Source organism: Colletes latitarsis, chromosome 2, assembly GCF_051014445.1.
Source record: "Colletes latitarsis isolate SP2378_abdomen chromosome 2, iyColLati1, whole genome shotgun sequence".
Taxonomy (NCBI): Eukaryota; Metazoa; Arthropoda; class Insecta; order Hymenoptera; family Colletidae; genus Colletes; species Colletes latitarsis.
Window position 1 is genome coordinate 20,852,454 of NC_135135.1, and position 17,732 is coordinate 20,870,185.

The following is a 17,732-nucleotide window of genomic DNA, read 5'->3' on the forward strand; positions in this document are numbered from 1 at the left end:
ATTTAAAATAAGTATATTTCAAAATTAGAAACTTTGATTAGTATGCATGTTATTTACGTATTCAGTCATTTAATAAAAATAGTACAATGTGTCATCAAGATACTCAAGCTTTATTTCTTAATAATGAATCTATGTTAAAACCTAGTCCAACTAAATATATTTGTTACAATTACATTTCCCTAATCAAACCAAATTTTATCCTTTGTATCTTGCCTTTTAGTATCGCAATATTTCACTTGCGACGTTGTAATTGTGTGCAATTAATATTGATTTGTTACAGTCTAATAATTATGTAGTAATTTATCTGGTTACAAAGTTCCATCAAAAAACAAAACTTGTTTATATTCAGCATTCGCAAAATTTAAAGAACGTCCTACCTAGCTATTTATTTATTTCCTTATATACACAAGTGCCACATAGCACTTATTGTGTAAAGTGTAAAACAGGATGGATGAAGCATTCATTCGATAACAGAAATCGAAAACACATTTTGCAGAAATTTTATACTGATATAAATTGCGTGTACAGTTATAAATAACAGAATTTAATATAATAAAGTACATTCTGTGGATGTGAAGAAAATACACGTATGTGTACGTGTGTGTGTGTGTCTGCGCGCGCGCGTGTAAATATATATATGTATATGTATACATATATATATATATTTACATTCAATATATTGTAAAAATGGAAAAACCTAGATGAGTTTGAATGATATACATTGTGTTAGTTAAAATGAATGCTTTTGAGTAACACATTGTTATTTAACAAAATTCACTTTCTAAATTGATAACAGTTTCCATGATACTCTGATGCTTTTGTCTTCTTCCATGCGGTAAACGTTATAAAAATGCAATATTAAAACAATGATACTTTTGATAAAGCAATTTAACGTCTTCTTTGTGCAAGTACATGTACACCTATCATCACACATTTTCTTGGCGAATAAAAATTAATAAATGATTTCATTTGTTGAAGACCATATTTCACGTTACTGCTTATAATGTTTGTCTGCTGTTCCACGGTTTCCATAAAGTAAATTATATACATGGGTACGAATATGATTTATTTTCTTATGTTAAAAAATTAAAATATTTTTCTAGAGTCACTTTTTCTTATTTTTTTTTTGTTTTTTTTTTTGTAATATGAATAAAATTATATCTTCCTAAATGTATAATACACCTGAATGGCTCGACAGAAACACCTCTGCTATTACAGAGCTGCATTGGAAACTGCTTTCCACGATTAGATTTCCTCTCGTCAAAACATCAGACAATGATTTTTTATCATACCTAAAACGTATTGATGCGGATATTATAGTTTATTTTATAACTATGTTAACTTCAAAACTTTATTAAAATCTAAATATTATTCATTTACCGTTGATCAAAATGATTTGTATGAAGTAGGATAACGTGTTGGTATACTTGAGGTAATATGACATGATAAATGTTCCCATCCTAAGTTCCTTGCAATTTCTATGCATTTTTCGTCAATCTCTTTTAATGGTTTTTCTTCGTAATAACGCATCAGTAATTTCAAATAACGACCGCTATGATTATTAATATGGGCATGCCACAATGAAAGAATAAGGACCTATGAACGAAAAGAAATATTTCATTCTTATGCACGTCCCTTAGATAATTAAATGTAGTCATTAAATTCCAACAAACTAATATTTTATTTCTTGCCTTGCTGTCAGTTGGTTCAGCAAATTTCTGTACTTCTTGCCAATGATTCGTAACACTCTCTAATAAATGTTCGTAGGACGCACGATCTCCTTCTCCTTTTTTCATGTTGTGTACGTACAATCGAGCTAACGCACAGCCTTTCTTTACTAGTGCTTCTATCAAGCTACTTTTCTGTTTCTCCATAGTTGCTTTAATTTTCGCGGCGTCAGCACGCTGATCATTCTTTAAACCATAATATGCCAATAATTTATCTTGGTCTATGTTGGTAATTACCGCATCAGCGACGGTTATTATTTGGTTTGCAAGAGAAACAGTGCTTTCTGAGAGATCGTCATGTGGCACATGACGTCGAGCTTCGGGAGAATCCAAAGAAGTCAGCATGGCAGTATGAACGGGTAAATGATCCGAGAAAAGATTTTTCAATTCTCCATATAATAGATTTGCGTATTCTCCAGGTTCTATCGTCAACATCGATAAATTAATTATGTTATCACCATAAAAATAATGGATATATACGTTTATGTTATGGAGAAATGGATAGCATTCATATTGACACGTGGAATAAATAATTATGGAAAATATGACAATATTTTTACACCATACTATGCGTGCAAGTAATGACGATTTTAGACATTAAAGAATCATTTTACAATCACACTGACATATCACGAATACTGTAGCTAATAATTTCTTTTGAATATCAGTCACAAAAAAATAAAGAGATCAGTGTAAATTATTTGTTATACATTGCATGTAATACATGTACGGGAATAAGATTGATAGTAATCACAGAATTCAACCACCGTTTAAATCGAATTGCACAGGGTTTTAAAACATAAATGTTAAATAATCTTCTATCACACTGTAAGAACTTACTCGTAGAAGGCGCTATTTGTAGAATTGAAACCGGAAAGAGAAACAAAGAAATTCGTATGACAATGGTAATATTTTGCATGATATATGTTCATATATAAATAGTAATAAATTTACGAAAAATCTGATTACCCAGCTTTCCGAGCCAATTGCATTTCAAATCTCTAAGCGCTTCATTATATTCATCCCATTTAGTAGTTTTTTCCTTGTCTGGTTTAATAGCAGAACTACTACTCTTTTTGGTTGGTTCTGATAAAATGTACTTAAACGGGTGGCAATCAACTTTCTTTCCAATATCATCTTTGCAGAAAGTTAATGTACCCTGCAGGTAACTACCCAAGGTTGCACCTTTGGAAATTCTTTAAAATAAAGAAGAAAGAAATCACTTTTCTTTCAAGCGAATTAAAATTGGACATTGTCAAATATTCGCTACCGAATCATTACAAACAAAGCCAATAGGTAAGAAATCAAAGACAATCGATTGAAGCTTCTCAAATGAAAAGAAAAATGAACAGCATTCGCCAAAAGCATGAAATACATAATGTTGCAAATATAATATAGCAAAGAAATGTACTAAATGAAGTAGTGTGAGTAAAATATCTTAGTTATTATAGGTAAGGGAGTATCATGTTTGTAAATACCCACACGATTATTTTTGCAACTTTTCCGATAAGCCTAGATTTTATATAATATATGTTAAAAAAAGCTTTAATTAACTCCTTTTCTAGTATTAAAAAAATTTCAGTAAAACATGGTTGAAATCTAAATATAACAATGCATAAAAAATAACCTACAGTTAAAATTGCATTAAAATATTATTGCATCTGACGGATATGTATTATAGAACTAAGCTCGTACTAAAATTAACGAAAGTATGTAATTGTAAATTAGTATTTCAAAATTATACCTTTACTAAATTAACACTCTTTTAAACTACATGTAAAGCATGTAAATGTGCAAAAATGTTTATAAAAATAATACTGTAAACTCACTTATTTTCAGTGCTGCAATATTGGAAGAAAAAAAAAAATAATTACTTTAGTAACACTTTAGAAAAGTAATCATATATATAATTATTTAAAAAAGGCTAATATTGATTGAAAGTGAATAGTAATCTAAATTATTGATATGAACCTAACACCTTTTGAACATTTACATTTACCGTGTTGTAATAGTGACTCGTGCATTTATTGACTTACATAACAAAATAAATATATACTGCCACATTTAACGAGTATGTGTGCTTAGAAATAAATATAAATTAAGTGTAAATCAATGTTTTATAACTGGATATCATAACTTGAAATGCTTTGCGACACTAGTCTAATTTAATTAACGAAACGAAATAATGGCAAAAAAGTAATAAAAATTCATGTTTGAAGTAGGACACTTACTTGCTTTCATTGGACATAGGAGCGATATACAATGGAAGAATATGTCCAGGTGGAATTGAAGCTGCTACCATTTTTTTGCCGCCAATAATAGCTTGCGATTGACTGACATACACGTCCAAACTAATCGGATTACTTAACTTTTGACTTAGAAGTAATGGCATGTCTGTTAACCTATCCAGTAAGTCTTTCTTCTCGTGTCGTACATGCATTTTCAAAGTGTAATCACCTTTTTCTAATTTTTGGATAGTATACTGTAACAAAATATAAAATTGTTAATTTATATTTCAATGTTAATATCCAAGTAAAATTTACCTTAGATGGATATGCATCCCCACAAGATACGAGTTGTTTGTTGCTGTCGTAGATCATCCACATTTGACTCTCATATTCACTTTCATACAATAAGTCACTAAGCAGTGCTGCATTTGGAGTTACTTCGGTTGCTTTTGCTGAGTGGAACGTGTACGTTAACTGTAATTCATATATCTGTCGCGATGGTGGAATTATATCTCGTTCCCGTAAAGGAGCGATCTTAGCATCAGTGGGTCTACAACATTAGAAAGAAATACACGTAAGATTCAACCTAAAGGCGAACGCTATACATGAAATTTTAAGGATGCGTACTTTAAAATTTGCACAGATGACTTGAGAGAAACACTGGGAACTACTTCCTCGTTTCTAAGCGAACTTCGCAATTCCAAACGATTTATTCCATCGCCAGATTGCATCGTGAGATTACCGTTTATCATATGGATACCATGAAATTCTATAGAATAATCGATCAACATATCGCCTAAACTTGCCCAATACTTTGCAATAACCACTTCCAAGATCAATCCTCCCTATATATGTTTGCAACGAAGTTAAACTTAATAGTGTCGCACGCTTTGTGAAACTATATAATAGAAATTTACAGTACCTGGACAGAAAATGGTTGAACAGTTTCAGATTGAGAAGTAACGCTAATCACTTTATTAACTTCGAGAGTCTTGCAAGCTAAACGAGGTTTCAACTGAATAGAATGAATCACAAATCTGCCAACTTTTTCCTTTTCCGTGCTTTTCAATCTGATAACTAAATGGAATCAAACAAAAACATTGATATATGTACAGCAAAATATATATAAAAATACACCGCGGAAAATATTTACCTGCCCATGTTGCATCTTCTGGAACAAGAATGAAATGGCGGTAAATTGTATTGGGTTTAAATAAAACGTTCGTAAACGTCAAATCTGGAAGGATTGCAGTTTTTGGCAGCGTTTGTGGTTGCACTACAGTAATTGGTATTTGGAACACTGGTCCTTTTCCAATATCTGTTACATCATAAGCTCTAACACTGTAAGGTGCAATTAGCATCAATGTTATATATTATAACATTTAAAAAAATATTGTACCACGTTGTATCAATTTTTTACCTAGTTGCATGAACACCCTCGGGTAAATTAGTAGCATCGACTCTGATAGCGAATGCGCGAGCCATGTGCATTAAGTCTAGATGAGTTGGAAATTGAACCCAAGATGCATCACACACCAAAGTTAATTTTAAATTGAAAGCAATTTTGAGTACCGGATCTATAAAAGTATTTAAATATTATAACAAATTATACCCCATTTGTACATACAGAATGTCACTAATTAATATGTCAAATTGTACCAGTATTTTCGGTATTAAGAAATACAGGCTCAACGGTAATGGCATAATCTTTTGGCCGGTCAATGATACCAGTTCTCATATGAATCCCTTTCGAGTTATTTGCACCACAACTAATTGAAAATCTTACATCCCTTTCGGGAACGTTATTGTACGTAATAAGATTATCAAATGCACGTTCAACTTGCAACAACCCTGAACCTTGTGCAAAAGGATCTAGGTTTGATATGTACAACGCTGTGTTTTCGAGAGCTCTTTTTATATTATATGGAGAATAAGGGCAGCCTTTGGCAAGAAGTCCTGATATAAGTACAGCTATAATGTAAACGAACGGCGACACATAAAACTGTATTTTTTTTTTATTAATATGCAATACTTAATATACCTAAACATTAATCATTATGCACATACCAACAGCTCCAGTCACATGTGGACTAGCCATACTTGTACCATTCATAAGCTGACTTTTTCTTAGTGTAAAATTGGGAACACTGGTTATAGCTCCTCCCGGAGCACATACGGTGACACCGGCTCCTCCGTCGATCATCGGACCCCTAGATGACCAAGTATATGGCATACCTGCCATTTTTTCCCTTAACGAATATTCGGCTACCATCATGTCTGGAGAAACATAAGCACCGACGCTAATGATACTGCTGGAACTGATATCTGGCGGTGTTCCTATATGACATTGAAATGGATGAAGTTTAAAAAGTGCAATATTTTTAAATACATATTAAATCTACTTCAGATTCTGCCGACTAACCAATAGTACATAAAGCTGGTCCAAGATTACCAGCAGATGCCACCCATGTTACACCATACTTATCGATAACTTCGTTCATTAATTCTCCTATTCGTCCGGTATTTGACCAATGCGCGTGTTCTCCGTAACTCATATTTATGACATGTATTTTTTCTTTATGTTTCATTATGTGTATCATTGCCCGTACTACCGCAGTTCCTGTCTCCATCGTGCCAATGCGACCATCTCCGACGGTCAATGAAATAATTTGTGCACCAGGAGCCACACCATTTAATTCTGGGTTATCAGGAAAATTTGCTGCTGCAATTGAAGCTACATGTGTTCCGTGACTTGCTGCAACATAAAAATTGAATCGTAGCGTTATGTTATTTTTAAATTAATTTTATTTGAAAAAATGAGAAAAACGATTATATTTTCTTAAAACTTACAGCAAAAGCTAACAATTTCTAATGTATTTCCAGCATCGTGTACATTAATACTAATATTTAGTTGATCTTCCGGTATAAGAGGCGCGTATTGCTTTGTCGAGGTATATTCTCCCAAGCATACACCAGCTCCCAGGTTGCCTTCCTCGGAAGTATCGATACACGCTCTATAACAGAAAACAAAAACAAATGAAAGACTAATGTTTATAGAAACTGAAGTTTTAACACACATGCAAACACCAAAAGTATCCTCCATACATCTTTACCTCCAAACCTCACCATCATGAAAAACAACACAGTCATAAGTAGGTCCTACATCAGAATATTTTTTCTCAATATTATTTAGTACTTCAACTCTTGCCTCAAGTTCTTCTTTTTTTAGCCTTTCTTCTAAAGTTGTTAACTGTGGATTCTTTGCTTCAAATTCCTATGTACAATAGTTACAGAACATAAAAATTACATTGTCTTTGCCCATTAACAATTACATACCCACACAGTGTATTTATTTATGTATATTTTAATCAAGTTTAATTGTTTTTAGAAATATTACTAGGAAGCATGAGAAATTTCATTGATATACCATATTCTGTATAAATGAAAAAGTAACATTGAAAAAATATAAAGTTTCCATCTTTTATCTAAGTACTATTATGTAATGAATCAATGGCTTTACAGTGGATCAAACTGCCAAATATAAATATAGCATTAGATAGAGATCACTGTGACACATTGTGAAACTGGCCTCGTTTAATTGAATGGTTTAATGTACCCACAACAACCCTATCTTTGGATCACATGGTCTACAATCCTATTTACAACCTCGCTCTTGAATATATGTGTTAACATATAGGCTATTGTAATTCATTTACTATACAAATTTTTAATTTAAAAAAATAAAAAATAAATGATCAATACTAAGGCATAAAATATTAAAGAAAATTTATGTCAGGTTTAATATTGATTTTGCATGTATGACAAAATTACTTTGCATAATAAATTAAACAAACTTATTAATACAATAAAAAATAATGTCAAAATATAATTAATGCAATTATTTACTTGTAGTTCCCTAGATGCTTCTGCAAGTGCAGATTTTTGACAACTGTCCCATAGACGTTTTTTCCGTTCTAATAATACTCTTTCTTTTAATTTTCCTGGATATAATGAATATAAATTTTTTACTCCAATGTGATATTCTCCAGTAGGATTTCGCCAATTGGCTGGAACCTGAAAATATTATTCTTTTGTCTAATATTACATATATTGATTACTATGAACTTTAAGACCTTAACACAACTTCATTATTACTAATGTTACTGTAATCAAATTGTTTAAATTATACCTTTAATTTACGTCCAGTGACACCAATTATATATCCATCGGGTGCTTGTACAACTTTGCTGGTATCTACATCTCCAGCTCCACTACAGTCATATCGTTCAATGATTTTTGGTTTTCCATCTGTAGTTACCTATATAATATATTTGTTATATGGTTGAACATTTAATTTTATTTATATATAAATTGATTTGTTCAATGATCAAGCAAGAATTTGCTGCATCATCCTTTTACTGTTATCATAAGACAAAGAATGACAAACATAAATTTGGAGATATTTAAAAGTAAGACCAAATGATTAATACAGTTCATTTTTGTACACAGCAACCACATAATTTTATAAGAAACTTCCTACAAGCAATCAGCTTTATTGCATCGAAAATCGGAAAAAATACAATATCAATTACACCTTCCATTACAATACACCGGATATCTACTGCCAAATTGAATTAAAAAAAAGTAACTTATACAGCGTTTACTTTTTGAATGAAAACGGAAATATGCCAAATTTCTCATTCTGTATATAGACAAAATAAACAGAAACTAGTCAGTAAAATAATCGTATTCATTATGCTGAGATTTTTGCAACTGTATAAAGTTCTACAAAAGCAAAAAATTTTGATCAACATTGAAGAGAGGAAAAAAAATTGTAATTTGAACAACCGTGAGGCGTGTCTGGCACAATAGCTTACGTACCTGCATACCAGGAGCCCCAGGATCAACTCCTGAATCGAAAATTGCAATGATGACTCCTCGGCCGTCATATTCCGGATATTTGGTAAGAAATTGAGTGACACCAGTTTCTTTTTTAGGCAGAAGGCCCCAAACAGGAAAATTACAATCAATGACGTCTGCCATGTTTCAAATGCCACTGCCACCGTGACTCCAGAAAAACTACTTGAGATGTTTCCTTTGTACTGCTACAGCCTTATATATCAATCAAAAAACAGGATCTGCGCCTGCGTGCGCGTGTACGCTGGAATTTTGAGGTTAAGTTATCGGCTTACGATACGTCAGACCAAACAGACAGCAAGTAACAAAATCCGTGGAACGTTTGTGTCAGACTGCTCAGATAGCAGCACCAGCATCACGTGAATCACGTCAATAATTAAACGAAAACTGCACAAGAATAGTGTTTCGTCTTGAACGGTAGTGTTATTGTGAGAGGTTATGTTTTTAAATCCTGAAGTTCGAAAAATGACATGTCTGATACAATCAAACGTTACCTATTGCTTTCACTGCACAGTGTCATGTTGACAATCTGTGACAAATCGAGGGAAAATTAACGCGAGTATCTTCGACCAAGGCATGCGCAATGTTAAAGCATGGTTATTACTCCACGAAAGATGAAACAGGTTGCCTTTTCCGTGATTTGTGTTATATTAGGTAAGTGTTTCAAAGTTAACATATTTGCATTATTTTCGATTTCTATCACTTATCAATTGTAAGTAGCGGTTTTGGATGCGGCATGGATATTGTTTATAATTTCTAAATACCATATTTTTCAAATATTGCAGTGTTAGGCTTCTACAAAACGTTAGTTAGCCCAGAAGAAGAACAATCTTTTCCTAGAGTTCACCCAAGGGACCGTAAATCTCATGTAAGGGATATTGTAAATGACATTGAAATTGTTGATCAAAAAGTTGATGAAGCTGAAGAAGATACACCTTATACAGACATTAGAAATATTGAAGAAGCAAAGACACGAATTCGTGATTTAGAGGGTAAATTGCAGCATCTTGAAGCAAAAATTGAGAACAGAGTGTCAAAGGATTTTCCAACAGTCAAGTTCCTTAATTATAAAAATCGAAAAAGAATTTTGGTCACTGGTGGAGCAGGCTTTGTTGGGTCACATTTGGTTGACCGTTTAATGCTTGCTGGCCATGAAGTAATAGTTGTAGATAACTTCTTCACTGGAAGAAAACGCAATGTTGAACATTGGGTTGGTCATGAAAACTTTGAACTTGTTCACCATGACATAGTTAGACCCCTTTATTTAGAAGTTGATGAAATCTATCATCTTGCCAGCCCAGCTAGTCCACCACACTATATGCTAAATCCAGTAAAAACAATAAAAACGAATACTTTAGGTACAATAAATATACTAGGTCTTGCAAAACGGGTAGGAGCAAGAGTTTTAATTGCTAGTACATCCGAAGTTTACGGAGATCCTAACGAGCATCCTCAAGCAGAAACTTACTGGGGTCACGTGAATCCTATAGGTATAGTCGTCTATATTACTGTAACGCGCTTTAAGAATCATTCCGTGATTAATGAAAATCAAAATTTATAACATTTGTTATAGGGCCAAGAGCTTGTTATGACGAAGGAAAACGTGTTGCCGAAACGTTAAGCTATGCATACATGCGGCAAGAGGGTGTTTCGGTTCGCGTCGCCCGAATTTTTAACACTTTCGGTCCTAGAATGCATATGAACGACGGTCGGGTAGTTTCGAATTTTATTCTGCAGGCATTACAGAATGATTCAATTACGATATATGGTAGTGGAAAACAGACGCGATCTTTTCAGTATGTGTCTGATTTAGTCGATGGACTAGTTGCCTTAATGGCATCTAACTATACTCAACCTGTGAACATTGGAAATCCTGTTGAACATACAATAGAAGGCAAGTACATACCGTTGTAAAATACAGTACTCTTAGAGTTGAATATCTTATGGGAAACATATTTTTGAACCATTACAGAGTTTGCACTTATAATAAAAGATCTAGTTGGTACAAATAGTAAAATCGTTGAGCTTGCTGCGGTCGAAGATGATCCTCAAAGAAGGAGACCTGATATTACTAGAGCTAAGAAATTCTTGAATTGGGAGCCAAAGGTTCCTTTAGCTGAAGGACTTAAAAAAACAATAATGTACTTCGCTAAAGAATTACAAAGAACAAAGCACTCTCAAAAAAGTAGTTTTATCCAGAAATCTTACAAAAACGATCATGATATAGTTGAACAACTTTAGAAGATTAAATGTTAACACGATTAATTTATCCACTTTTAAGAGTGGCTTAAAAGTGCCATTAAGGTATGGACCACTATGTGCCAAAAGATTCCCCGTCCAAATTGAATTTCGTAATAATTTTAATATTAACGGATACATGCTCTTGATTTAACAAATACAAAATGTTTGTTGCGAAATTGATCCTGTATATTTGTGTAGGGTGTCAGGTATAATCAACTTTCTTTCAGCTTCAAGATGTGAAATTACGTTTGTAAAGTTCCGTAAGTAATTTTTTTTACTATCCGTGATTGCAAGATTGATTTTTAACTGTCACTGCTTTAAACATTCTACTCATTTTATATCCTTAAAAAATATTAATCGTGTTTCTAACGTGTCTTTTATGTAAGAAATTTTCGATCGCATAGTTCTCAAAATTGTTCGATATAAATGAGAAAGTAACGGTGCTGGTGGAAGTTATTGATATCCTTTTTTTTGTGCGTATTACTAGGATAAATTATACATACAAACTTTAATATATTGAGCTGATTTTACTTAATATTTCTATATAATCGATTCTCCTCCGACTGTACATGTTCATTGTGTTTTGTAAAATGTATGAAACATGTATCATAGTAACATAATTAATGTGCATTTGTATGCGCATACAAATAGTACATTTTTAAGGAATGTTTCTGTCACCGTATTTTTTACCATAGAAAGAGGGGTGTTTCCATATTTCTCGTTCTGTAAAACGGGAAACGAGTTTTTGTATTAATATAGAAATCGTATTGTGTGATATATACATCCTGTAATCGTAAGCCGCGATACTGTAATATTGAAGAACATATAAACAGAAAAGTAATTTTATACTTTATGAATAATTATACAAGAGTAAATAAGTGAATAGCTTTGTAAAGGTATCTCCTTTCCGTTACAGTCATTATATTAATCTAACTTACGTACGAATAACTCAACGCGGGTGAGGAACTATCATGCTTCTACGTGTAGAAAGACAATGTGAAATGGATATTTACACTACAATGTATTGTCAATTGTGTATTCATTGTTTGTGTATTTGAAAAATTCTGAGACGAAAATTTGAAAAATAGAGAATGTTTTATAAAGCAGATATACTGAAAATGATTCAAACTCCAAAAAAGTCCGACAGAGAACATGCGCTTATACGATTTCTCCTTTTATTACCTCGGTTCCTTCAATTAATCTTGGAAATTATTTATGAATCAACACTTTTACGACATATCCTCTGTATATTCTTCCACCATCCACTGTTTAATTCGTTTCCGTTTTATTAACAATCGCAAGTAATGTTGCGCAAGAGTGGAAAGGGACAATCGCCACGAACAAATTGTTCGTTTTACTCGTAATAACTCACGACCACCGAGTCAGTAAGCGTATACATTGTTGCATAACGACCTCATGATTCTTCTTGTCCGGTTGCAATCCAAGTAGATAATATTATAATTCCGACAAACGTACACCACTTGTCGAAGACGCATTCCAACGCAAGATTGAAGAATCGCCTGCGCCGTTAAAGAGCGTATTTGAAGGGCCGATTGGTCGTAATGGGTGTCGCGTGGGCCTTGACAGGGCGCACGTGGTCGTCCTGTCTCCGCAGAAAGAGAACGAACCACCAACCAGGGTGACGAGGAACAGAGGCAACTGGAGTGGATTGACGAAAGCGAGGAGGGGCAATAAGACTCACTGGGATTCTTAATGATAATCATCGCATCCGGGATATGCTGGGGCTTTGTCGTACCAGATGAAAATGCCGCAAGGGTGAAGATGACCTAATCGTTATGGAGCCAAAAGGAAATAAGCTCGGGTAGTCGCCTCCTCTGTCACTATTATTTCACACAACCGGTTGCACTTCATTTTAATCAAACTTTACGTTTTTATTTTGCGTGGCTGTCCATGTAAATAACGAGACACGGTAAAGCTTCGGTGGTGGCAGAAAAATGGAGTTCTGCAAGTATCGAAGTAAGTCGATAAGAAAGGTCCTTTGACATTTTGTAATTTAAGGTTTTGTTTTCAAGATATAAGTATTTGAAGGGATCAATTTCTTGAGGTTCTACTATGAAGGTTCTTTTTTTGACGTAACTATTGCTCGTTAAGATGCACGGTGATGGTCGAGGAGCACCAGTATAATCGACAAACTTGAACGACTTCCTGTTTGGAGAGACCGAAGGAACAGGTGACCCAATTCACCGTAAAGTAACTCTTACCGGTGATCTGCTGGTAATTCGACCTGTTTATTGGTAAATGAGACGGGGATCGTTCGTCTAACGTGGGTTTAGCGCGAGTAACCTACCGCTTCTTGTAGCCACCATAGGAAACGAAATGATGCGTTACTTAGTCAAGGAAAACACGAGATACCAAGATAAAAACGCCAGGTACCCTCTTTGGGCGAGACTAAATTATTTACGGTAAATAAATATTTCGAGTCGAGTTAAGTGTTTGAAAATTTTCATTACGGATTTAACATCCTCGATACCTGTAGCCTGATCATCTCTACTTTGTGCCTCTGCATTATGCATGGCGCAACGGGCTTCTTGACCGCACTGTGTTACAGATTCGAAAAGGGTCGCAGACTACTCGACACACATTCTCTAACGTTACCTTACGTGTTACCTTTTAGCGCGCCAATATTCTTGCGTCTTTGCGATCAATGACAAAAGCAAAAGCATAGTTTCAATAAAAATGCATCCTACGACACCGTAAAAATATTGAAGCTTTTACTAACTTTTAACTTTGGTCTTAACAATTTTATTATATGTCTAAAAGCAGCTGATATTCGTAAAAATCGAGTATCGTATTACCGCGATAATGTTTCTAGACGTACAGAAGACTATGAAAGCTACCGTATGCGAATGGTTCGTGCAATTATCTCATGACACAAACGTATCTAAGCATCATTATTACACGCCATCAAGATATATTTACACATGATATACGAGACTTTAATTATGCCCACAGGGTGTATCGGAAAGAAATAGACGTGATAGACGAAGGCGTTTGCGTGAGAGCTCGCCTGACAGCTGGCTGGTTTAACCAGAACAGAATAATCAGGGAGTACGCAGAAGCGAACAGTATTTGTACTTGTTTGGAAGATGAACTCGTAAAATTATTATGCAAATGCATGTATGCGCACCACACACCTCCATCGAGAGTGTGACTTCTTATTTCGTGGCCGCTCCGTTTTTACGCGTACTACGAACATCGTAATAATCGTTATTAAATTATAAATTTGTGCATAACTTGTCGCTTTCTTCGCAGTAAATTGTAATCGGATAGAAACAAATTGCAACTTTGCGTTCCTTAGCGTTCTTAACGCAGTAATGTCAGCGTCGAGTCAGCCAGCGCATTGAAGTGATGAAATGAAATATAGAACATTGGTGTGTTAAACCCAACTTTGTTTTCTGCAGCGCATTTTTTTCACAATGCGTCTCTTTTCCATTGAAAACTGAATGGAGTTTCAAGCAAGTACAGAACATTAATGCTCGCTTCCACGTTTATAGGCTCCGGTGTATTTAAAGGCATACTTCACCGCGTACTCTACAATCCACGAACTTTTCTCGCGAATTCTACTTCCACCTGGAAGGAAAGGCTCGGTCGTGTGGGTTCTACAAAGCGCATAAATATTTCACCTGAACCATTGCCGCCCACTGGAGACGGTCTGCAATATCGCAAATATTCTGGCGCCATCGAGTTCCGCACCGGTGTCTAAATAAATATCCGATCGCGTTCGACGAGGATTTACTTATGCATGCGGCACTTGGCCGAGCCGTGGAGAAAACGACATCGGGGAAACGGTTCGGATGCACGAACGTACTTCAGAACGACCGATCGTCCACGCCAAAACAAGTGGCTCCGGGCTCTTCAACAAGCGAGAAGAGAGCTACGATTTGTTTCCCGCGAGAAGACACGCGGAGAGACTGTTTAACGAAGTGGTCAAGACACGAGATAAAAACGAGGTGTCTGTATAATTTCAACGCCAAGAGCATCGAGTGTCGAAAGACCGAGATCTTGATGAACGAGCTCCGATCGATTGCCACGCGCGAAGCATTAAATCAACTATCTCGTTGAAACATGATTAAACGATTTAAGCCGCTTTCGATGATTCAGAGACTCGAACATAGTTTTAGCAGTCTTTATACGAGACATAAACACGAATCAGGAAACGGTAGACTCTTGTCGAAGATAGCTTGGGACGCGTAGGTTAATATTTGCTACTGTCTACCAAATAGCTGTTAGCGCACCTAAGTGCTGAGATAAGGTTTCATGGCCACTTACGCTGCAGACTTCTCTCGAAGTTGGTCTTATCATTTGCAGGGCTGGTCGTTGGGTTCGAACTATACCACTGTTGGTCGTTGAACCACCTGAAGACCGTTCAAACTTTCCTCTCGAATTTGGCACAATAAACGTCGTCGTCACGACAGCCGCGGGTTTGAAACTATACGTTCTGTAGTAACCCCCAACTTAGTCACTGTAATACGTTTAGGTACAGTTAGGCAAGTGACGGGGTAAGCGTAGTAAATGCATATTAGTAGCTGGCTAATAAAATACCGCTAGTGTTGCATTCTCCCTCGAACACCTACGTGTGTATACACACGTAGAATTTACTAAGCCTGTTGTCGACTTGGTAGATTCGTGACTTTTTCTTATCTGGAAAAATTTTAACAGAGAGGTCATTGAACGTCGACGTTTAACGATAAATAGCGATTCTTCGTGCCGATTAGTTTTACCGTTGGATTCACGCGGACCGATCGAAAGCGTTTGAGATTATATTCATGCTGAGACTGCATCCACGGCCATAATACGAATTCGGCGTCGTTCGGAGCTACGGGCTTCGGTCGTCGAGTGAACGACCCCGAGGTTCACACGGAATGTAAATATTTACACCTGAGTGCAGCTGTCAGCGAAGGGTCGTATTCAGCTATTCTCAGGCAATGGGCCACCGATACTTCGGAGACTCTTTGCTGTCCGTGCACGATACGTTTCCCCCGCTGAGAGCAACCGTTCGCATGTTTGTTGCGTGACGTACGAACTTTGAATCTGACGATCCGGGAATAAAAAATAAGGCGAGGCGCGAAAAGCGTGACAGAGAGAATGGACTTTTTCTGGAAAAGTTTACCATCCTCTGCTATATATCATTTAAGAGCACGTAATACAAATGCGTAATAAAAAAAACTAGGTGCAGTGATAATAGGGTAAAATGTGATTTGTTTACAATGTCTCTTCTCAACGTTCGTCTAGAATAGAGACTACTTTGGAGCAATCGGTAGCATCAGTATTTGTACAAACGGAACGTTGTATTTAGATATCTCATGAATAATAAACCAAAACAAACAAAAGAGAGTTTCAAGGCCCAGCAGACAATAACATCAAAGGAACTTTCAATTAACTCTCGCTTGACGCGCCGTAAAAGCGGTTTCATAAGGCGAGAGACGAGTCGGCGAACGCATGTGGCGAACAGCGAACTGCCTGCTAGCCAGGCCATCCCAACAGGGTGAAACGTGATTTTTCTGCAGTGGTTCCCCTTCTACGGCCAATCTGGACGCAGAAGATGCACTTGGCGCGGAGCACCGCTCTACGGCCAGGCGACGTAGTTTTCTGGCGCTGGCTGGCAGAGCAGCTGTTTCCAGGCTGGAGTAGCGGACTGGAAGTTCAGTCTCGTTGCGACCGTCGTGGAGGTCGTATCGTAGCCTGTCGTTTTTGCAGCCGCGCTTTGCTTTCTCGCCACGTGCACTCTTTCGGTTCGTCTTGAGTCGTGCAACCGCCTGGAACCACAAACATTCATCTGCGACAGAACGTTCGTTGCGTGCCACGTCGCTCTGCGGATCTCTCTTCTCGTGGAGAGGACGGAAAGGACGTTCTCCTGAAAGAAACAACACGGAGATTCAACATCGTCAAGACGCGAAAGTGAGTACCGATAATACCTTCGTTCCCTTCTACCTTGCAGTATTGTTTATCGATTTTTGATCACCGGGACTTACCAATTACCAATATAAATCGGTAACTGGGTATTCGCCAATAGACAACTCCTACGTATTCCGTTTTGTACAAAATCTTCTCTTCGAAATCTTTTCCTTCGGTGTTGAATGTCCGTTATGAAGATCGTGATTTTTTTGATAATGATCACGTCGGTGTTCAAACGATCCTGCTGTCATCGAATTGTTTCGTTCATGCGAACCGTTCTGCGGTGTTACGTGGTTCGTTCAGCGATCGCGATTGTTGGTCGATCAAAATCATGGTGTTTTCGCGCCGAAAACGATACCTCTTTGTACCGAGATCGAACGATGTATATAGGGGTTGGGTTTCGTCTCAACCGGGTGTGCATATCGAAGAATCGCAAAAAAAAGTTGAATGTGTGTGTCGACCGGACCGATATGCAACTCGGGTTCGAGACGACCGACTTTCGAATATTTTGCGGGACGAACGTTTTATTTCGCGCCGACGCGACGCGCCTCCGCTCTGCGCGGCCTTGAATGGACAATTCGGATCGCTTCGAAATATTTTTACTGCTGAAATATGTTTGCCTGTGATCAACGAAATTGCACATTACTCTCTCGTACTACATATTTTCATGCCGAATACAGCCTTTATGCACGTGTCAAGGAAG

The 17,732-nt window shown here is 36.2% G+C and overlaps 3 protein-coding genes across 8 annotated transcripts in view; 2 read left to right on the forward strand and 1 right to left on the reverse strand.

Moving 5' to 3' along the window:
• Nucleotides 1–91: 91 nt before the first annotated feature.
• Nucleotides 92–9,057, reverse strand: LOC143351802 (tripeptidyl-peptidase 2-like). The gene is made up of 18 exons (XM_076783753.1): nt 8,837–9,057; nt 8,145–8,273; nt 7,862–8,029; nt 7,069–7,229; nt 6,806–6,969; nt 6,378–6,710; nt 6,023–6,292; nt 5,615–5,926; nt 5,376–5,532; nt 5,109–5,296; nt 4,878–5,032; nt 4,583–4,800; nt 4,271–4,505; nt 3,959–4,209; nt 2,697–2,923; nt 1,692–2,149; nt 1,381–1,596; nt 92–1,292 (listed from the first exon to the last, which is right to left on the reverse strand). Exons 1-17 carry the CDS (start codon nt 8,996–8,998, stop codon nt 1,387–1,389), a joined length of 3,798 nt encoding a protein of 1,265 aa, XP_076639868.1. The 5' UTR covers nt 8,999–9,057; the 3' UTR covers nt 92–1,292; nt 1,381–1,386.
• A 128-nt stretch (nt 9,058–9,185) lies between these two features.
• Nucleotides 9,186–12,221, forward strand: Uxs (UDP-xylose synthase). Of its 2 annotated transcripts, XR_013081808.1 has the most exons (5): nt 9,186–9,526; nt 9,658–10,362; nt 10,446–10,766; nt 10,845–11,950; nt 12,030–12,221. XR_013081808.1 is itself a non-coding variant. In XM_076783756.1 (4 exons), exons 1-4 carry the CDS (start codon nt 9,466–9,468, stop codon nt 11,111–11,113), a joined length of 1,356 nt encoding a protein of 451 aa, XP_076639871.1. In that variant the 5' UTR covers nt 9,186–9,465; the 3' UTR covers nt 11,114–12,221. The 2 variants fall into 2 exon arrangements, 1 of the variants encoding a protein (XP_076639871.1); XM_076783756.1 differs by having other exon boundaries at nt 10,845–12,221.
• A 4,524-nt stretch (nt 12,222–16,745) lies between these two features.
• Nucleotides 16,746–17,732, forward strand: part of Sulf1 (Extracellular sulfatase Sulf1) — a 57,474-nt gene continuing 56,487 nt past the window's right edge. For 3 of the 5 annotated variants that reach the window (XM_076784053.1, XM_076784060.1, XM_076784056.1), the window contains exon 1: nt 16,746–17,032. The gene's annotated coding sequence lies outside the window, so the exon portion shown is untranslated. The remainder of the gene's footprint in view (nt 17,033–17,732) is intronic. The other 2 variants (XM_076784058.1, XM_076784059.1) reach the window with 1 other exon arrangement.

Excerpts from the sequence above, each read along its gene's own strand:
- LOC143351802 (XM_076783753.1), bottom strand. The coding sequence starts at position 8,998 with ATGGCAGACGTCATTGATTGTAATTTTCCTGTTTGGGGCCTTCTGCCT. Across the intron at positions 6,293-6,377 it reads ACCAGCTTTATGTACTATTG|GAACACCGCCAGATATCAGT; the intron begins GTTAGTCGGCAG and ends AATGTCATATAG. Across the intron at positions 2,150-2,696 it reads CAATTGGCTCGGAAAGCTGG|AACCTGGAGAATACGCAAAT; the intron begins GTAATCAGATTT and ends TGTTGACGATAG.
- Uxs (XM_076783756.1), top strand. The coding sequence starts at position 9,466 with ATGGTTATTACTCCACGAAAGATGAAACAGGTTGCCTTTTCCGTGATT. Across the intron at positions 10,363-10,445 it reads GGGTCACGTGAATCCTATAG|GGCCAAGAGCTTGTTATGAC; the intron begins GTATAGTCGTCT and ends CATTTGTTATAG. Across the intron at positions 10,767-10,844 it reads TGTTGAACATACAATAGAAG|AGTTTGCACTTATAATAAAA; the intron begins GCAAGTACATAC and ends GAACCATTACAG.